The sequence below is a fragment of the Mugil cephalus genome, chromosome 2, assembly GCF_022458985.1.
Source record: "Mugil cephalus isolate CIBA_MC_2020 chromosome 2, CIBA_Mcephalus_1.1, whole genome shotgun sequence".
NCBI lineage: Eukaryota > Metazoa > Chordata > Actinopteri > Mugiliformes > Mugilidae > Mugil > Mugil cephalus.
The window spans coordinates 19,298,510-19,320,266 of record NC_061771.1 but is presented as its reverse complement, the minus strand read 5'-3'; the positions used below and the strand labels follow the sequence as shown (position 1 = coordinate 19,320,266).

Sequence of the window (21,757 nt, the reverse complement as noted above, 5' to 3'; positions counted from 1 at the left end):
TATTCATCAGACTAACGCACTGATCCACTATTTGCTGTTAATGTTCATTTCCGCTAAATACAAATTTCGTCCTGTATTTTTGCACTGACGCAAGTTAACGTCACAAACTCGATTTCCCATGAGCGCCTGGGTGGGGCACGTACGCGTCACGTCGCAACGCAAGCTGAAGCCTGGTTGAGGCAGTCCAGCCAGAGGCCATATTGGATTCTATGAAGTCGGCTTGCACTTTGATGGGATTGAGTGTCCGTCGTTTTGGGAGTCTATAAATCGCTTTCCCGGATTTATATCAGAGTGATCACAGCAGGCATTCCGCTCGAGACTCTGCCAAGTCTGGACGGCAAGTTGTCTCGTTTTGTTGTGGAAAAAAATGAGTCCAACCGATGCTAAACGGGGGGCTAAACGCAGGAAGAACAAGCGGGGCGGTGGCAGTAGCTGCAGTGCTGTCTGCAACACCAGCGGTGGCAAGGCCGGGGTTGCTTCGGCCCTCGGCTGTGCGGGAACTGCAACACCTGCCTCTGTCGTCAGCTTTTTAACACCTGGGAACACGGGCAGCGGGAATATGGGGTCCATCACCGGCTTGAACGGAGAGGTAAGAGTGTCACACGATGTTAACCGGGGGATGTCAGAAAGACGGAGACGAGCTAGCAGCGTTATCAACGACACATCAGATTTGGGCCCGAGACTGATGCGAGGAAGGGAGCTAGCTTCCCAACAAATACAACGTAACTAATAATCACCGAGCTTAATTACATCAAATGGTGGGTGATGTGCTTTATAGAAAGCCGCGTCGCCTATAACGAGGTATTACCGGGGAGTTAAGATGGCCTTATTATGTTGTTACAAACTGTCATAAACAGTCGGCTAACTTGGTTCAATGCTACGACTACTGACTACCGACGTTAGCCTAAGTTAAGACACCGCGACAGTAAATACAACAACTCTCCCAAAGCTTTATTTTGAGTTACTTCAGTACATGTAGGTGGAGATTACGTTGGCCAAGCCAAGATTATTTTGGGGAGCGTTTAGGATTGGTACAGTTGGCTCGCATGCTGCTATTACACAGATAAACATTAATGCTAGCTAATGCTAACAGTTAAAAAGAACCAGCAACTTAACCCCCGTCGGGTCGTGCTGAGTATTTACAAGCTGACCTTCCACTTATTTTCTTGATTCATAAACTTTTGAGTTCAACCCTTCGTTCATATTTATGTATGCATTTGTCAAAAAAAATGAAACTAAGCCACCCGACTAACCTCACTTGTTAAAATCCATGTTAGCCTAGCTAGCACACCTTAATTAGGGCTTAAACCGTAACTTGCACTAACATCATAAAGATGCTAGCTAGTTTGTTTACATTTTTGTTTATTAGATGAGCTCCTAGCTCGTTCAGATATTTGGTGTCCAAAAAATTACAGGTCTTTTATGTGCTTCTGTGTATAGGGTGGTGTTAATATTGACGTAATCAAACTACTTATTTACTACTTATCTACTACTTATGTCTGCTAAGTTCACACATGCATAATTGTTGAAATGTTGTCACAGTCTTCCATTTTCAGTTAATGTAACTCTTGAGTTAAAATTACTGGTTGTGAATCAATGCTTTCAATCACCTGGAAACAGTTGAGGGATATGTTATATTTCAGTTTGTATGAGCAGAGTCTTACATCTCCTGACATCATTTCCTAACTCTTGGTTTTTGTACTGTAGTCCACACACACACGCATGTACACCCACACCGACACACACTGCACCATCAACATACTATTTTATGCCACTTTACCCTTTCAGCACAAATTCATTCGTCAGCTTCCCAAATGACTTCTATGTAAACACGGACTTGCTTGTGTCTCCCAGGTCAAAGTGAACAACAGTGTTGCACCACAGTTTACGGAAGGACCAGTGAATGCAGACTTCTCCGGAGTCCTTCAGGTATATTTGCATCAGGCGTTCCAGAAGTCGAGATACACGCCCTTTTGTTTCCTGAAGTCATGTCCTGTTTGCCAATTTAATTTAAACCTTCATGCCAAAAATGTAGGGCCATGATTTGAAAAGTTTGCCTCACGGCCTGGTCTGTTATTGTCTCACGATTTCCATATATATATATATATATATATAACAGAGTGGAGTGCCACAGTTATCATTAATATAGAGCATACTAAGGAGGAATGCACAACATTCTGGGCCTGTACTACACCATTGTTTCTAATAACAGTTTTGGCTGATGGTAGATAACAATGTTTTTGTGCTCTTATTGCTTTTGTGCCAGGGCAACAATTAAACCAAGCTGTTTCTTGGACTTTCGGCCCTTTATGACACTTTTGTGTGTGTTGTCTACCCTTAACCACCCGTTTCAAACGACAAACATTCTTTTTGTAAAAAAAAACAAAACAATGTCGTCTTCTCCCGGTTATCCGGGTCCGGGTCGTGGGGGCAGTAACCTCAGCAGGGAGGTCCAGACAGCCCTCTCCCCAGCCACGTCCACAAACTCCTCCAGAGGAATCCCCAGATGTTCCCAGGCCAGACAAGAGATATAATCCCCCCATCGTGTCCTGGGTCAGCCCTGAGGTCTCCTTCTGGTGGGACATGCCTGAAACACCTCTCCCGGGAGGCGTCCGGGAGGCATCCTCACCAGATGCCCTATGACTCACTCCTCTCGACGTGAAGGAGTAGCAGTTCTGCTCTGAGCTCCTCCCTTGTGTCCGAGCTCCTCACAAATAAATATGCTTTTCTCTGTCACACTGCAACTAACCATCAGAGAAAGGCTGGCTGCTCGGGATTGCAGGGTGGCTGCCTCTCATACGGTGCGTTCATGTCTGCTCTGACTGATGAGCACACAGACATGGGTTCAGTAAAAACTTTATGCATTTTTTGATGCTGCACCATTCCACCGTTGAGTCAGCTAATGAGGATTTGTCCCGCTCTGCCTAGCAGCCAGAGCGCCACTGTGTACAAGAGTTATTTTTTTTTACAGATTAACAGCATGGACTAGCAACTCACTGATGACCACAATAATGTTTAAGTGTATACTTTCTTTGATAACTTAGCAAGGACACCTTGTTTTCCAGTACACTTAATCGACCCGAACGTGCTTTAACGTTCACTCAGTGGAGCAGCGAATGTTAGCGGCCTCTTTTATGTTATTGACTGTTTGACTAGCTAGCTAAGGTTGCTAAGTAGCGCGAAATTTGGGTCAAGTGCTGTATGTCAGTCTACAAACAATAAGGGCAAAAACACGGTTCTGGTTTTGGTTTCTGATAGAATGACAGTTTGACCAGGTGAATATCGGTCACACCTGATGTATGATGACCAGTGTTTCAGTGCATCCTTCAGTTCTGTACATTCAACAGTAGGAGCACATCCACATTCAATATTTGTATATCACATACACATCTGTAACATCAGGGTAGCCATTTTTTTTTCTTACAGTGGTGTTTTAGTTGTGACAACTCAGAAGCATGTTTTGCTTCTATTATTAAGACTTTTAAACAGAACTTGGGTTTACAGATTTGCATTTTGGTGCAGCAGTGATTCAGTCAGAATATACCACTTCTGCAGAAGTGGGAGCAGTTGAGTAACCCACAGCACCCACAGATTCTGAATATACTTGGAAGCTATAAGGACCTATACAATGCAGCTGAAATAGATTTTTTTAGTTTTTTTTAAAAAGAAGCCATCTTATTTGCTTGTGTGGACCATTAACGAGGATGTCACCAATTGCAAATTACAGCTGCTTTTTGTTCGCACCCCTCCGTGACTTACTTACTGCCGAGTCTGTGTATTAATTAAAACGTTCCAGTGCTTTAATGGAGAGCGGTGGCCCTGTTTACACAGCAGGTGTACCTGCTGTTCAGTGGGTCACCAAGGATTAGAGTGTGACCTGGGTTAATATATAGCAGAACCTGTCCAATCTAGAAACCTGTGTCGGCAGCAAAATCTAAATAGCCCCTCCTTTGCGCTTTTTTTTTTTTCCAAGCGTAAATTCCCACTAACCTAATGCAAACGCTTAAGTCACTGTGAACCTCACTGTATATTTTTCTCTCTTTCCCTCCTGTCAACGCTTCCACCACAGACCCCATTCACGTTCGGCCTGAACCAGCGGGCGCCGTACACAGCCGGTGAACGGTGCCTCTTGTGCCGATGTGAGCGTAAAGACAGCGTCGTGCCTTCAGAGACAGGCATTTCAGGCCAGAACGGTACCGCACAGCCCGCTAAGACAGCCAGTGCCCTTCAGCTGCCTCTGTGGGTGTGCTCCGACTGCAGGCGCACGGTGGAGAAGGAGGACCGACATACTAATCTGGAGCAGTCGTTGGGGGTAAGTCACCTGGGTATAAAGAGATTTAGTTGTGAAGACTGACGAGGTCTGGCAACCTAACGTTTGCGGACTGTAGTGAAAGTGCTCCATCACAAGCCCTTCAGTTCGCTGCTTAATTGCGCTGTTTCTCGGCACGGATGCCACATATCTGCAGTTCAACTTCCACAGCTGTCGTTAATCGTTCAGTGAATGATGCAGCTCTTGTATTCGCTTGGCACCAGAGCAGCTCATAACAGATGCAGTCATCGTGAGCAACAGCTGTTGCTGTAATGAAAATGATGTACTATTATGTCTTCGCTTTGATTTTTGCCCAACATATAATGGTTCCGAGCTAAAATGTGGCTTTTCTGTTGTGCGTCTTTTCACTAAAATAGAATAGATGAAGGAAGTAAAACGGAAAAATACTTCATTCATCACCTGGGGGGAAATTTGAGTGTCCAGTAGCTTGTGCACAAACATACACAGACGTCAACGTCGCACACCAACGAAGTCAACATAAGTAATAGCAGCAGTGAGAGCAGTGCGAATGGAAAACTGGTAACATGTATAAAACTGCATTAATGTTTCGGCCTGTGCAAAAGAGCTGAGTGGTGGTGGTTCAAAACTATGTACAGTTGACCAGACGTATTTAAATTTTACAACTTTACAAGGGAGCATATTATCATTTAAACACTGTTGTTGTACAGTCCGACGGCCGTGGGGACAAAGGACGTCTCACTAGAACTGACTATAAATATTTTTGTTAGTTTCAAGCGCAGTGGAACAACAGAGATGTATGAACATCGATATAAAGACTTACTTTATGCTGGTTGCTCCTTGATATGTGCTCAGCTTGTGTCTTTGTAAGAGCAGCATTAATTTAGCTGTGGAAAAATCTTGTGATTCAACACGGCGCTTTTTCAGTGGAATACAGAGTATCTGTTGTGTCTGGGTTGAGCTGGTGAGGGTGTGATTATTGGCCGTAATTAATAAAGCTGTCACCAAATCTGCACGGTAGACTGAGGTTAAAAAGGCAGCGGCTCACCTTCGTTATTTATGCAAGTAGTTGCCATGAAAACATACTATACTTCTCAAAGCTGATCCCGGTTATCTTTCAGGATGGGTTGTTTTGTCTATTAATAGTTACGCATACAAACTATTTGAATGTGGATGCAGTTTGCATGTTCTCCCCGTGTCTGCGTGGGTTTTCTCCGGGCACTGACCCTAAGGTGTGAGTGCGGATGGTTGTTTGTCTCTGTGATAGACCGGCGACCTATCCAGAGTGTCTCCATCGGTACGTTGGTCTGTTGTGTCTTCACTGCTGTGACTTGCACAGTTATGATCCAGTAACAGTAGTGAATAAGGCCACAGGAAACCTCAAGAAGACGGTCAAGGCGTCACTGAGTTTTGTCTCTTGCGATATACATATTTCACAACATCACGTCTTCTTGGAATTTTTGATACAACAGTCACCACTACTTGTGTAAATCTTTCAGTCACAGCTGTGGAGAGATGTTTTGGTGTGTTGTATTTATTTATTTATTATCAAGTCTTTTAATAAACTGTAACTCACAATTATGTTATGTCGAATGAGGTCCAAAAAGGGATGTCTTACCATTGCCCACTACAGATGTGTTTTCTGAAATAAAGTGCCATGGTGGCCCACCTGAAAGGGGTGGAACTGTATTGACTTATCCCATGTACCCTTCTTATCCATCAGAATCGTAAAGAAATGACATTGTGTCTTGACAGTTGAGTAGTTTAAAATGATCCCGACCATCCTGGTTGATGCTGCTGTCTGGTGTCATCAAAGTCTTACATGCTGCTGGACACTTGCATAAACAAATCAACCAGTCCTCTGTCTGCAGCTCATAGTGTGTCTACTTTCTCGGCTTTGTAGCTGTCACAGTCGTTATTATGGCTGGCAAATCTAACTTAGAATATTAAAATTTAAATAACAAACAACACAAATAAAAACAAATAAAATCTGCCAATACAAAAATAAACTTTAAACATACTGAACATTCCTGTTACAGGCCGAACGTTTGCCTTTCACACGATGTTCTGCGCTGAATACATATTTATGTTTGTACATATCTACGAAAACAAAAAATCTGCTTATTTTGATCTAGAAGACAGTTTTGGGATCCACTGTTCTTTGTCTCAATCTGCTGTTTTACTTATTGCACACAGAGTCAGGACTTTCTCTTGCACATGCCTGTGGGTAATGGAAACCTCGGCCAGGACGCAGCCACAGGGGACAGACTGACCACTGCTGCGCCTACATTACCCGTGCTCCCCGCTCCGGACCTGACCGCACCAATGCCTGCTTATTCTGTGTGCAGCTGTGAAGCCTGCAATGAGAGGCGGTGAGTTCAGGTTCATTCAACCAGAGATACGTTTTTAAGAGCGTCGCTCGCTTATTTCTTTGTGTTCCAATGGCGTCTTCGTTGATTTGTGTACGTAACAGGGAGATCACGGCGGAGTCGGAGAGGGAGTCTCAGCAGCTGCAGAACCACTGGTCGGAGGTGCGCTATCTGGTGCGCTGCATTTACCGTCAGACGGGGACTTCTCTCGCGGACGACCACGACCAGCCCCTAGAGAGAGACAAGGAAGGCATGAAGGAGCTGGTGGACAGGTACGACCGCAAACGCCTGCATCTCCTTTTTCCCCCCGTCTTCTCTCGTCTCCGGTGGGCCTATGTCCACTAGAGGTCTCTGTTGAGCTGTTAATATGCTGTTGATGCAGGAAACGAGCTTCACCAAAAACAATGAGAGGCTTCTGAAAGCAATGACGTCAACAGACAGAAACCTGTTTTTACTGGTGTATTTAGCAGATTAAAAACCCATAAAAGTTGATGAGAATCCTTGGTAGGATTTATCCCAAAGTGAAACAATACGCACTGACTCAGAGGGAAATTTTCAAAAGACAAATGATGGGAAATTTTCGTCTTCCTTTTTAAATTAACTGCTTTATTCTCCTCCCGTAGACTCTGTGAGAAGGATCCCTATCAGCTGTATCAACGCCTGGAGCAGCAGGCTCGAGAATACGTGTTGGAAATGAAGGTGCGGCTACTTAAGCATCTGTCCGCGGGCTCCAAAACTGCGGGGCCAGTGGCGACTGTGGCTGCAGTCCAGTGTCCTCCTCAGGCCCACCAGTTTATTTCCCTGCTGCTCGAGGAGTACAACGCCCTCTGTCAAGCTGCACGCACCATCAGCAGCTTCCTGCTCACCCTGGTAAGCTTACCTGGCCTTTTTGTGCACCGCCTCTCAATTATGAGCTACTTTCTTCCTGGTTGTAATCAGATTTAAAATTTCCCCTTCCACTGCTTTTTCCCCTCCCCGCAGGAGAACGAGCACCTCCAGAAATTCCAGGTGACGTGGGAGCTGCACAACAAGCACCTTTTTGAGAATCTGGTTTTCTCTGAACCGATCTTACACACCAGTTTACCGGCACTCATTGCACAGCTGAAGTAAGACATTGTTTCTTTTTTTTAAAGATGCTTTCAAGCTCAATATTCGGTAATTAAAAGCCCAAATTATATTTTGACTGTGCCCATTCAAGTGTTCTGTTCCTCTTGGCTAACACAAATGAGTATTTGCTTTTCTTCCTGTGTTGTTCAACAAGTGTCCAAATTACTGGGCCATTAGGCTTATACCTAATCCCTTTTTTTTTCCCAGACATGGCACAGCCTCTCATGATTCATACAATGAAGATATGTACAGGACTTTGTTAGAGAGCTACCACCAGTTGCAGCAGGAGATGGCATCAGTGGCTGCTGAATGGCAGGAATGCGAGAAGAGGATCGATGACTATGTAGATGAACAGGTACACACATCCGAGATAAAAAATAAATGAAAAGCAGAAACACTTTTTATGAATCTGGAGCCCGTTAAAGACATTGATTTGTGTTTGTTTTCGCAGCTGCTTTTTAAGGTGGAGGGTCAGAGCGTCACCAACCAAAGAACAGAGCCGCACAAGTCCTTGATTAGCAAAAACGTAAGAGTTAAAAATTCTCTTGTAAGGCTTACGCCTTTCTTTCCGTTTTATCAGTTTAACCATACGTTGTTATTCCGTTCCAGACTTTAAAGACAAAGCAGCGGATGCTGAAGGAGGACTGGGAGTTCTTTAAGCAGAGGAGATTTATAGAAGAACAGGTATGCACCTAAAACGTGACGCTGTCTTTGTGAATTTAAATATGCGAGTGTTCGTCGTATTTTCATATTTTATTCTCTCTGTAGTTGCCCAACAGTAAGAAGTCATCCACAGCTGATAACAACTTCACAGACACTATGAGAATGCTCTCGTCTCGCCTGAGTATTCCCGACTGTCCAAACTGCAATTATAGAAGAAGGTGAGTTTGCAGGATTTGGTGGTTTGTTGTTTTTGCTTTTAGTGTTAAAAAAAAAAGTACACAATGTTGTTTCCCCAAAGGATTTTATTTTTCAGTCCCTATCACAACTTTTACAGTAAGAATTCTGTCATCGACTGATTCTTCCAACAGGTGCACATGTGATGACTGTAGTCTCTCCCACATACTGACGTGTGGCATCATGGACTCTCCCATCGCTGAGGACCTCCACATCAAGCTGCCCTTGCAAGGGGAACCTCCCCGGGACTATCTAACGGAGGTGCACCCCCCCAGCCTCTCGTCCGGCAGTTCAGCATCTGGCTCCAACTCCAGCTCTCCCATCACCATTCAGCAACATCCGAGGCTCATTCTGCCTGATGGGGACACCAACACTTTGTAAGTCAGGAGGTTGTTGGACGATCAAACAGTGGTTACTTGGTATTATATTTGCAAGGACTTCACGATACGATACGTATCGCGATACTTGAGTCACGATACGATACATTATTGCGATATTATGATATTGCCGTATTCCACATAGTTCACTGAGAAGTTTTAAATGCAGCTTAAAGTCTGCATTGTATATATGTGCATCAGATGACAGTGATAATTCAGTGGACAAATTCAGTCAAAAAACAATATTAATCCAAACGATTTCTTTCCAGTTTATTGCACTTGTACAAGAAAAGTGGTGGCGGAGGTGAGGAAGTCGTTCACGATCAGCCCAAACCACGACTTTTTCTTTTTCTCTTAAAATCGATATTGTATCAGATAAAAAAATAGTGCGATATATTGCCATATCGATATTTTAATTCCCACCCCCACTCGGTGTACACTTCCTAAAACACCGCGTAATTTATTAATTTTTAAATTCCCCGTCTCGCAGTTTCCACTGACCTAACTACTCATTCTCCCACGGTAGCATTAGCGATGATGATGAAGTGCCTCCGTTGTCCAGTAAGTTTGGGGACATCTACCCTATTAGTGGTTACGAAGACAACGGTGCTGTGACCGCTGCTGTGAACGGCCTCCATAATGACATGAATGGGGAAGGTGACAACGTGGCACTTAAGGCAGGGGTGAGTTCTCGACTTCTCAAGAAATAAAAGACAGAAAAATGTCCATGAGTAGTTGTGAATTTCCCTATCGACTTTCTGGATGATGAAACTGATATTCACTATGAGTGCGTTACTGGTAGTTTGGGGAATGCTTTGAGAACTTCTCCTTAACTATTTCCTAATTCGTCTGTCTTTTTTTTTTTTGTTGTTTTTTTTGTTCTGCACACTTCAGTCTCCTCATATTACCAGCAGCAGTAGTTCATCTGAGGGTGATGAGGAGGAAGCGAATGGTGAGGTCGGTGGGGAGCCCCCAGGGCAGCAGGATGAGCTCTCCCCGGGAAAGACGAATAGTCCTCCACCCTCCTATAACCATCAACAGGTACTGCTACAGTTTCAGTGAGATTTGTAAATCCAGGAAATAGGCTTATTGCACACACATATTAGTTGTAAGGGTATTGAGACACGTAAAAAGAAGTGACACGATCACAGTATTTTACTGGTTATGACGTCACAGTTGTAGAGACATACGAAGAAGCAGTCATTTGAAGGCAGAACTGAAAACGCTTTAGGGCCCCATGCTTACTATATCTGTGTGCGAGTACTGTTCTTAGTGTACCGGAAGACACGCTTTTAAAGTCTAGTTCTAATTTTGTATTTGAAATAAAGTTCATGTTTGAAAAAGGTTCCAGCTGACTTTAATGTTTGTGTACCCGGAGTATTAAAAGAGTGGAAATACATTCTCCTCACTTTATGTTGAAACCACAATTTTCAAAATCAACATATATAACCCCCTCCCCCCATCCCTCTCTTCTCCAGGTAGAACAAGTCCAGCATGCCTGCGAATGCCACGTGTGCAACCAGGACCCCAGCTCCTCCGCCCTGGGCCCCGCCACGTGCCTACCCCCGAGTCGGCTCCACGCGGCGCCTCCCCCCAACGTCGGACATCAGTTCTTCACAGACGGCAAGAATCCCCCCGCGCACCCTGCCCTCCACTTGTACCCACACATCCACGGCCACCTGCCCTTACACAACTTCTCCCGGCCCCTGCTGCATCCTACGCTCTACCCGCCCAGTCCCCCTCTCACACACAACAAGGTGAGAAATAAAGATACACGCTGACTTTCCAGTTCATCAAAGGCGCTCGAGAAAACAAATGCATTCTGGTACAGCATTAAATCTCCGTTGCTGACTGTTACGTGCATGTGTGTAATTCAATTTTATGAACATTTTGGATATTGTAGTTTGTATTGCTGTTAAACTGGACTGACTTAAACACTAGAGAGTTTCTGTTACTACAAACCACAGCCTCCAACATGGAAATAGAGTTGTATCAACACCTCTGTCAAGTGTTGAGGTGTTGCATCAGAATGTATGAGTTTTTTTTCACGAGTGTACTTAATGAACCGGCAAGTTAAATTAGTTTTGTTCCTGATTGCTGATGAGTGTTTAAAGTCTTGAAGGGAAAATTGATTCATTTCCTTATCACTGGGGATTTTTTAAGGTTCCAGGAACAATGCTAAGCTTAGTTGTATTCTAGTTTCACTTAGAGTCACTGTAATTTTTTCGTCTGCCACAAGGTGACAGACTGAATCCAAGCTATAGGAAAACCCGGAAAGCAATTCAAACCTGAACTGTGTTCCAGCTCAAGCCCTCTTTTGTGTCTCATAATCCTCAACTAATGACTGTTTTTCTTCCTTAAGCCTCTGCCCCCGAACCCTACATCAAACCACTCAGCGGCCAAGCAGCCGGCCTTCAGCGCATCGTTACCAGAACACGTATACCAGAACTGCTTCGGCGGTGCAGGTGGGGCAGGTGACTGGAATAGCTCGCTGCAGTGCCTCTCGCTTAAGTTTGAAAATCTGTGGGATGCTACAGTGATGAAGAGCTGGAATTCATCTATGCTGTTGCCTGAATCTCTACCAGGTGAGCAGCTCGGGCACGGCAGAAATAACCACTAATCAAAAAAAAAAAATCAAGTCAAAACCTTCACCTTTCTGTCAATCGATAGGTGACATGCTCGGACCGCCCCTCGCCGACGTGCCCCTGCCTCCAACGTCATCTATTGGCCCCCAAGGGGAACACCTCTCCCTGCCCACCCCCATGCCCCCATCGTCCTCATCATTGTCATCGTCGTTGTCCTCGTCATCGTCCTCGTCGTGCTCCTCTTCGGAAGCCAAAGAGCAGAAGAAGACCGGCGCCAAGAAGAAGTGTCTCTACAATTTCCAGGATGCCTTCATGGAGTCCAACAGAGTGGTGATGGCCACCTCTGCCTCCACGTCCTCTGTGTCCTGCACTGCCACCACTGTCCAGTCAAGTAATAACCCACCCATCCACCTAGCATCTAAAAGACCCAACTCTTTAGGTAATATAGGAAGTAGGAGTAGTGGTTAGGTTTGTACTGATTATGGTTAAAGTATGGGACACCTTCAGTTTTCTTTTTACTTGTGGTTGACATCCATTGTTAAATCAGTCAAGAAAAATGGTTGACCCCTTTTTTTTTTGTACAACTGAATTCTCACTCTATTTGGGAGAAGGACGCGACAAAGCCTCCTATTTATTAGCAGCCTCCCACCTTTCTATAGTAACAGTTTTTAGGTAATTGTTACCTGTTGAACGTTTCGATATGAAAAGGATGTGGGAGTGATGCAGCTCAGGTTTAGCGGCCGTGCTTAGGTGGCTTTGAGAATGTGTCATTTCACAAGCCACTTGCTGCGTTAACAAAGTGGTTGTTGTGAATGGATGTAGAGCTTTATGTGAAATGTTGGAATCCAAAACACCTTGGTCTGAAGTCCAGTTTTCAACATTATACAAAGGTTAATTTGTAGAAATGCTCCAACTGAGAGTCATGTACTGTTAAAACATATTAAAAAAAAAACTAAAAAAGAATTAGTGAAACTTTTACTTCCAGTACGAGAACTACTGAAACAGCCACTTCTACTTGGCAACTGTACATCGTTATGGAGCCTACAAGCATTGATAAAAAGAACTAGTTCCCCTTTTTCCACAAGCTAATACAACAGCAAGTGTTTCCTTTCATAACGAGACTTTACTTGTTGCTTGTTTAATCCTCACGAGGCACCGTGCGTGACCATGTGTCTTAACACAGTTGGTTTTTATTTTTAACTCGGACCATATATATAGCCTTAAATGTGTCCATTTTTGTCTTCTCTAGATGATGTATTTCACAATCTAGGCAAAGAGGACCACAGGCAACCCACTCCAGTTACTAGAAATGGCTCCACAGGACTGACCTCACTCCCTCCGCTTTCGGGCCCTGCCCTGCCCCCAGCCCCCACCACGCACCTCCCCATAATGGGATCACAGCCCTTTCCAAAGATGGCCACACCAGCGCCAGAGTTTGTGGAGTCCCACCAGGCACTGTGCCTACCACCTGCAGAACCTCCAGCCTCCTCATTGGACGGCCCCATCAGTGCCCCACCCAGCGTCTGCAGGTAAGTCAGCTGACGCAGGCTAATCTAACAGGAAGCTTTTTTTTAATGCCTAAATATTCAAGGTCTAAGACATGAATTTATGTGGGCTATCCTTTCCAGTGATCCTGACTGTGAAGGCCATCGCTGCGAGGGGAACGGGGCATACGAGCCGCCATATGATGGAGAGGAGAGCCAGGACGAGGACAGCTGCTCCGAGCATAGCTCCTCCACCTCCACTTCCACCAACCAGAAGGAAGGAAAGTACTGTGACTGCTGCTACTGCGAATTCTTTGGGCATGGCGGGGTGAGACATATATAAGAATTCCTCTCAAATTATCACATTCCTTAGATTTCCTGACAGATTGTCTGTACGTTTACTTAAACATCATCATGCTGATTGCAACATTGTGTTTCATCCGCAGCCCCCGGCTGCTCCCACCAGTCGAAACTATGCAGAGATGCGGGAGAAGCTTCGCTTGCGTCTTACAAAACGCAAGGAGGAACAGCCAAAGCGTGAGGAGCAGCAGCCAGTGATAGAAAGAGATGGAGGCGTGGAGGACCACAGGCGGGTGGAGGACCTGTTGCAGTTCATCAACAGTGTGGACAGTAAACCTGCGTCCAGTTCTAAGGCAGCCAAACGGGCCAGGCACAAACAAAAGAAGGTAAATGTTTCCTCCCTGCATTCAGATGCCTTTTTCAAACTGCGTGTTTCCATCAAAGCTAGAGTGTTGGAAACACAAGAACTCCAAATGCCAGGCTCTTTGTCGACAACAAAGGAAAATCTCGCTGAAAATGTTTGTCATGGCTGTGTTTCAGATGGAGGAGAAGGCCCGTCTGGAGGCAGAGGCCCGTGAAAGGGAGGAGCAACAGGTGTTGGAGGAGCAGCAACGGCGACAGCGGCAGGAAGAGGAAGAGGCGGCGCTTAAAAAAGAGCTGCTTCGGCTGCAGGAGCTGCAGCAACACCGCGCTGCCAAAAAGAAAAAGAAAGAGAAAGCGAAGGAAAACACAGCTCCCCCCCAAAACAACCCCCAGCCCCTCAAACAGACAGCTCAGAACGTCCTAGATAACCTTCAGAACGGAAAGTCGCAGCTGCTTCAGACACTCATCTGCTTGCCTGACCAGAAGGAGCCCAGGTTCGACCCCGTACCCCGGCACAACTTACAGCACAGCCCTAAGCGCACCACTGAGAAGGGGTTTTCTACTGAGACCAACATCCCCAACTCTCCGGCCAACCTCCACAATGGCACCTCCACATCTCCAATTGAGGTCAGCGGTAAAGTTAAGACCAAGCAGTCTGCCAAGCTGGCCACCTGTGAGGCCGCTGTGAAGAGGGGCCCGGAGTTGCCCAAGAGCTCTGATGTGACTGCAAAGCTGGCCAACGGCACCTCCCCCACCACTACAACAGACACCAAAGCAATGCGGATCAGGCCCGTCGAGGCCCTCGCGTCCCTACCAACCACTGAACCACAGAGGGAGGAAAGGTGTAACAACAGGAGTGCCAGCGGCAAAAGGCAACAGCAGCCCCTCACCCAAATAAAGGAAGGCAGGAGAAGTCCCCCGGTGTCGAACCCATCCCCGTCCCCCCCTCCGAGTTCCCAGTCCGAGCAGAGCCAGCAGAACGGCAAAGCTCCCAGTGCAGAGTCTCCACAGCCCAAAGGCAAGACCAAGAAGAGCAAGAAGAAGAAGGGGGACAAGATGAACAGCTTAATAGGTTGGTGTCGTTGGATTTAGAGCATAAATGATGAAATGATGTATGTCCAGGATGTTTATCTTAATCTCACTGACCTGTTGTAGCCCCAAGGGCCTCGTGCCTCATACTGGGTGAAGGAAATAATATCTGCTTCTTAAGAAGAATACTCAGAGGGAGACTGAACTGGCCAACATAACATCTACTTCCTCATCATCTCCTGGGTATTCTGTGGTATAACCACAGCACATAGCTCTTCTCATTCATATTGACTACCCCCGATAAGTAATAAGGGGAGTTTTGGAAAGCAGTTTAACTTTGCCACAAATACTAGTGCATGAGCTTTTTTTGGTCCAAACTAAATCTCAAAATTACTCCCCAACCCCAAAACGTGGGCAGGAGTTCATTCCAGCAACCTACCGGATCAGAATCAGGAAATTGTTTCGAAACTTTCCCCAACACCAGTGATTGCAACTTTCCCATCAGCGATGAACTACGTAGTCCACGTACAGAATAAAGTTGTAATTCGGTGCATCTTAATTTGTTTCAGATGACGTATTCTTGCCCAAAGACATCGACCTGGACAGCACGGAAATGGATGAGACGGAGCGGGAGGTGGAATATTTCAAAAGGTACGCGTGTCAAGTTAAATACTATTTGTATTTAAGTGAAACATCAACCCAATGTTTGGATTGGTTGGGAGAAAAAAGCAAATAAAAAGTAAATAAATGAAACAGTGAGTATCCTAAACGTCCTGTGGGTTCATTTCTGGTCATTTCTTCTCTTTTTCAGGTTTTGCTTGGACTCTGCCCGGCAGACGCGTCAGCGGCTTTCCATCAACTGGTCAAACTTTAGTTTGAAGAAAGCTACGTTTGCTGCACACTGAGGGTATTAGTGAGTGACTGTCAGGACACAATCAGTACCTTAACAGCTATACAAACCCACCACCCCCCCGCCCCCCTTCACCTCCACCCAACTCTTGTCCTCCCGCTGTGCCCAAATCACACCCAGGCTGCCTTGCTTTGTTCTCGTCACTGTGTGGTACCAACATAAAGATCCATCTGGACTGTCCCACCCGCAGAACTAAAACAAAAGTGAAAATTTAACGACACAAGAAGAATCATGAATTGCTACATCCGATTAATTTCCCTCGCGTGCTTGTGTGCTTTTAGTCTGAGTTGGGCATATCTCTTGACTGAAAAAGCCATGGTCTGAAATTATTAAATTATTTTCTTATATTGGCTTACATGTAGTAAAACGATGCATACTATGTTCGGATGGTTTCCTTCCAAGAAAATGAGACAACAAAAAAAAAAAACACAATGGAAACTTTAAAAAAAAAAAAGAAAAGAGAAATGTAATGAATTAAAAGCTGTATTTGAGATATTGTGGCTTACTTATCCCATCGTTTCCCATTCCTAGCACGGCATCTCATCCACATGTTTGGCAGGGGAATGGGCTTGGTTAGCTGGTCTCCACTCCCCCCCTCCCCTCCCCTCTCCCCACACACCAACTCCACCCTAGTTCACAGAAAGGAGGAAGGCGTTAATACTTGACAATGTTCTTTTTTTGGTTTTTAAGTTCTGTTTAACAAACTGTTGAGTAAAAGTGTACCAGTTACAGTTTTGTTTTCTTTATTTTTGACCTGTAGCCAGCTTGTATCAGGATACTTTCAGAATGAAATTGAAAAAGAACAATACTCACACTATCAATCTGTTATAGAGTGTATATTGTATTAACACTGAAGCCAAACTGGCTACTTTTAACATATTGTTAAGTAATATTAAATCTTGTCTTTCTTTTTTGAAAGATGGAATACAGTAGTATGGCAGGATTATGTGTCTTGTGTCAAATCTTATTCCGTACATGCAGTGTCAAATCTCAAAAGGCATGCACTTTTAACACTTCACATTTAAAAAGAGACTCAGCATTTCTGTGAAGTGCACATATCCACTTTCTCGCAGACTGTTTACTGAGAAAATCAACACCTCTCTCTCGAATGTTTTTTCATGGAATTTAGGGCCACGGTCAGCAGACTGGCACGACTCTGTCTAACAAACCTTCCTGGCATTTCTTCTCATGACACATTGAGTTCTTTTGACCTACTGTTTTTTTTTTTGTGTGTGTGTGTGGATTAAACACAGGAAATGTGCTAATAGGATGATTTTGTAACTGTTGGGTAGACATATACCAGCCACCTAGACTAGACCAGGCACCCCAGCTCACTACTTGAGGGCAGCAACCATCCCCAGCAGGATGCAAGGACTCAAAAAATCGGAAAACAGCACAGGCTTCCATATTTCCAAGATCCGAAACTATCTGTGGGATGATCCACAGAGGCCTCTGCCCTCAACTCATAGGACCCAAAGGCCAACCACTAACAACATCCTGTTAAGAGACACCATCAGAAGACCCATGTCCATTTTCTGATGACTCACAACTGTTTTGGAAGCACAAGGGAGACCTACACAAAATTAGCTTGCGGTATTTGAACTACCGTAATTCACCAATGGACAAAATTCAAAGTGTGGCTGAACATTGGGAAGTTGCACTTTCTGAGGGGGAAAAAATCTGCCATTACGTTAATTATGATGCACCGCTGCTGTCGTCTGCAGGTTGGGGAAACAAAACCAGGCAGCTCAAGGAAGAGAGAGTTTTTCGGAGGAATTTGTTGGTAAAAACCAAGTTGGTTATACCCTTGAGATGTCACAAACATCTTCCAGACAAAAGCACAACTTCTCGGTGTTCAGCCACACTCAACCACTGTGAGTTACGTTTATGCAAATACCACATGTTTAACATATCACCAGCGACACGTTCAGGATTTAAAGGCTTAGGAAGATGGTCGTAATGTGGTCGGTGTATATCCTTGACTTGAGAGTGATACAGATTTTCTCATGTGAAGTGATGTTAGAAAGTAAAACCGCATCATTTCTCGCTGGGTTCGCCTTAACTTCATTGGGATTATCTGCTCACCATTGTTGGCACCCCTTCATTTTTTACATACCCTCTACAATATCTTCAGAAATAAATGGAAATGTACCAAATTTATATCATCAGGATCTTTTAATTGGAGGTCCAAAGTAAGTTAACAAAGAAAATAATTTTTTCAACTTACATATTGTTATTTCAAAGAATAAACGGGAAAAAAAAACAGCATGTGCAGCAATAATGGCACCCCTCTTTAATATTTGGTTGCACACCCTTTGGCAGTGATGACCGCCTCCAAACATTTCTTGTAGCCATCTACAGTATAAGCTTCTTGCACTTCTCAGCTGGTATTTTCTCACACTCTTTCTTTGCAAATTGTTGAAGCTCTTGAACGTTTGCAGGTTTCTTTTCCCCAATGGCAGATTTCAACTCATACCAAAGATTTTCAATCAGATTTAGATCAGGAATCATTTCTGGCTGTTTTAAAACAGTCCATATTTTCCTCTTCCACCATTCCTACGCGCTTTTGGATGTGTGCTTTGGGTCTTTGTCTTGCTGGAGGACCAGTGATCTTCGACTCAAACCAAGTTTCCTTACACTGGGTAGGACATTTCGCTCTATAATCTCTTGATAAATCTCTGATTTCATGAGTCCTGTGATACGTTCAAGGCCTCCAGTACCAGATGCAGCCACACAGCATTATGGATCCTACACCATGCTTAACTGTTGGTAGGGTGTTCTTTTCCTTGTAGGCTTCACTGCGCTGTCTGTAAACAAACGGTTGGTGTGCATTTCCAAAAAGCTTTATTTTTGTTTCATCTGTTCACAGAACATTTTCCCAGAAGGATTATGGTTTGTCCAGGTATTCTTTGGCAAAGATTAGTTGTTCCTTTTTATGTCTTTTCCTCAGCAATGGTGTGTTCCTTGGCCTTAACCCATGAATCCCTGTTTGGTTTAGTGTGCGGCGTATGGTACTTGTTGAAACCATGACCCCAGACTGTTCCAGGTTGGCCTTCAAGTCTGCAGATGTTTGACTTGGTGTTTTTTTTCCACCATTCACACCAACTTTCAAAGACTGTTCCATGTTTGGTAAACTTCTTAGTAGCATTGCACACTGTTAAAACAAGGATACCAAGGTCTTTGGAGATGGCCTTATACCCTTTGGAAGTCTTGTGTTTGCTAATTATCGCACTTCTGATGCCCTCAAACAGCTCCTTTGTCTTCACCATTGTGAAAAGGGAACAGGGGATAACAGATGGCTTTTTAAAACCCGGAAGTCATCATTCATTGGCTAGTTCCTGTCACATGGGCACAGGCAATTAATCACAGGTGATTCTCATTTGTGATTTACCACAGGTGAGTGTTTCCATACTGATTTACAGCAAAGGGTGCCAATGCCAGTGACACAGCAAGCTTTCCGTTTTTCTATTTTTTCCTCCCATTGTTCATTGTTTTAAAATGTTGTTTTTCATTTGCATCAAACACGAGTTCTCTATAGAAAAGAAATGTTTCACATGATTAGTTTTTCAGAAGATATTCCACATTATGTGCTTAAACTTCATGGGTGCCAGTAATGGTGAGCAGGCCTGTATATGAAGTCTTCGTGGCAAGATAATACAGGTTCATGTATTTTATAGACAAACACGAGTTGTGTCAATCTACTCATTCCGCTAGCAAACATGCAAATGTGCATATTTCTCGCAATGTTTAGCCGACTAATTCCAGGACGAAACCGCATGGTGACCCTTTCCATTTATGGGACTGGTAAGTTGTCTGTGCTTCGCGTATCGTGGCAAGAATTGTGCTGCTCCCCTGCTTGTTACGCACCTACTTGCATGGCTGCGGGGTGAGTCACTCCCTCACACACAAGTTCCACCGATCGACCGTCATAATCGATCGAGAGATGCTTTGTAGGTGAGTCAAGAAGAAGGTCCCAGGTTCAGTTTCAGTTGTGAAGAATGTTAAACAAATGTCAGCTGCCATTGGGCCACTTAAAGCTTTGACATAACACCTCTGTTACATATATGCTCATCATGGAACTCTAGTGAAAAGTGATTTGAGGTGGTTATGAAATCGAGTACATTCCCTCATTGGTGAACATGTAATAAGGTCACACTGGGGGTGTCTAGATGTAGATGGATTAACACACATCTTTCAGTCACCATCACACATCACATTGTATCGTTCAGCATAAGTAAAAGCCTCTATTTGGATTTTCTTTTCATTGTTTGCTGTGCTTTTCCACCCCTTTGTTTTGGGCTAAAGAGGAACGCTGACATTTTGTAAACTTTTGTTGGCCATTCTGATGACCGCTAAATTTCCATTTCTGCCAGATACATCTAAAATTAGCTCACCTTTGTATGTATATGTGACCGCTTGGAGAACACAAAGGAACTGATGTTAAGTTTCAGTTTGCAGTTCTTTTTTTTTTTTTTTTTTTTAACTAAAACCAGATTTCACATCTATTTGCACACAGACAAAAGGTTAAGCAGAGGCGCTGCATGACTTGCTAGAGAACTAGTTGGTCAGTCAAAGTATATTCAGTTTATATTTAGACAAATGAATAATGTGGAAGAGGAAGGGCGCTGCAGTTCTGTTCACCGTGACTGCTTCCTCTACCATTTTTCCAGAGGCACCTTAAAACAGAGATTTTTTTTTTTCTTACTATGAACTCGCGATGAATGAGAGCACTGCGGTAAATGCGCTTCATACAAGAAAAGACAAAAGGTTTTGTTTTGTGGGAGTCACCCCAGATGTGACTCATAAATTATTTCAGGTATGAATGAGTGTCTGGCTGTTTGTAGTGCTCGCCTGCTCGCTCTCAGTCACCAGTGATGTAAGATCGGATCTACCACATTCAGGCAAATGCCCCACAAAAGTACGCAAATGAAGACGAGACAAAAACACCCAGAAAAATGAGAGACGCAGACGTAGGCCGTGATCTAAATAAAACATGAAAATGGTGCAGATTTGTGTGTGTTTGATAAAGGCCGAGATAAAGTTAAACCGTTCCCCCGGTTAATAATCGATTTTTTTTTGGCCTATAAAAGTCAATTAAAATAAATTTCCAACGTGCCTTTTCTTTTTTCTTTCTTCAGAATCTCATTAATTGAGCTTGTTGAAAAAAAACTCACTCAATGCTCAATGGATGAAGGAAAACAAAACGATGCACTGAAAGCAGCCTGACAATGACAGGGGAGAGCGTCAGTGGGTTTATTAAAAGGGATCTGCGTCGCCTTGTGCTGTAGCTTGTAATCAGAACGCTGTTCTTTTCATTGTTAACTGCCTGGGGTGTTAAAGGATCGCATACACTTCTGAGGAGGGAATCTCCCCATCCTTATTGGTTCAGGCTGCCACAATGCTTTTTTTGATGGCCGAAACTATGGACTTACCAAGACGATTTAAAAAAAAAAGAAAGAAAGGAGCTTCAGTACAATTGCCTCAACCAATAAAACATAACATTAAAACAATCTAGGCAAATACACAGCGCTCAATTTCAAATAAACTGTCTGCTTTTTTGGGAATTCCCACGCAATGGCGGGAAAGTCCCATTCTTTTAGGATACACAGAAGATTAAAGGTCGTATCTATCCATTCCGTATTTCCTGGATAAGTGTCAGGCTGAAGTTTTCCCTATCTGTTAAAGTATATGACAGCTACATCAGCACATCCTGGTGCTTTGAAACCTGTCTCCAACAGGAACTGATCTACCGCCGTGTAGCTTTTCTTATTAATACTTTGTTTCTTAGAAAAGTTCCCAAAGACTCAGGTGGGGACTTGTGACCTATTTTTTTCCACTCTCAGATTGGTGGGTTGAGCATTTGTGTGTGTGTGGAAGTTCAGTCACTTATAGACCCTGTTGTAAATGCGTAGGTGTGTGCTGGCGTGGGGGAGAATCCCCAGCGCACAGCTTGTGGCCTTTTAGGGTCTGTGTGTATTTCTGCTAGTCTGCATGTGGCTGGCTTAGAAACGAGCTATTGAAGTTGCCCTTTAGAGACAAATTTGGAAC

At 44.1% G+C, this 21,757-nt stretch overlaps 1 protein-coding gene across 2 annotated transcripts; it reads left to right on the top strand.

The window, feature by feature from the left end:
- The first annotated feature begins 192 nt into the window (after positions 1 to 192).
- Positions 193 to 16,652, top strand: fam193a (family with sequence similarity 193 member A). Of its 2 annotated transcripts, none has more exons than XM_047578888.1 (23): positions 193 to 589; positions 1,855 to 1,929; positions 4,070 to 4,312; positions 6,485 to 6,660; positions 6,762 to 6,929; positions 7,281 to 7,527; positions 7,639 to 7,763; positions 7,972 to 8,119; positions 8,216 to 8,290; positions 8,374 to 8,448; positions 8,533 to 8,645; positions 8,796 to 9,038; positions 9,565 to 9,721; positions 9,933 to 10,079; positions 10,517 to 10,795; positions 11,401 to 11,623; positions 11,709 to 12,014; positions 12,873 to 13,152; positions 13,252 to 13,435; positions 13,554 to 13,793; positions 13,948 to 14,842; positions 15,369 to 15,450; positions 15,611 to 16,652. In XM_047578888.1, exons 1-23 carry the CDS (start codon positions 368 to 370, stop codon positions 15,702 to 15,704), a joined length of 4,797 nt encoding a protein of 1,598 aa, XP_047434844.1. In that variant the 5' UTR covers positions 193 to 367; the 3' UTR covers positions 15,705 to 16,652. The 2 variants fall into 2 exon arrangements, with proteins under 2 accessions (XP_047434844.1, XP_047434843.1); XM_047578887.1 differs by having other exon boundaries at positions 11,709 to 12,062.
- The last annotated feature ends 5,105 nt before the right edge of the window (positions 16,653 to 21,757 follow it).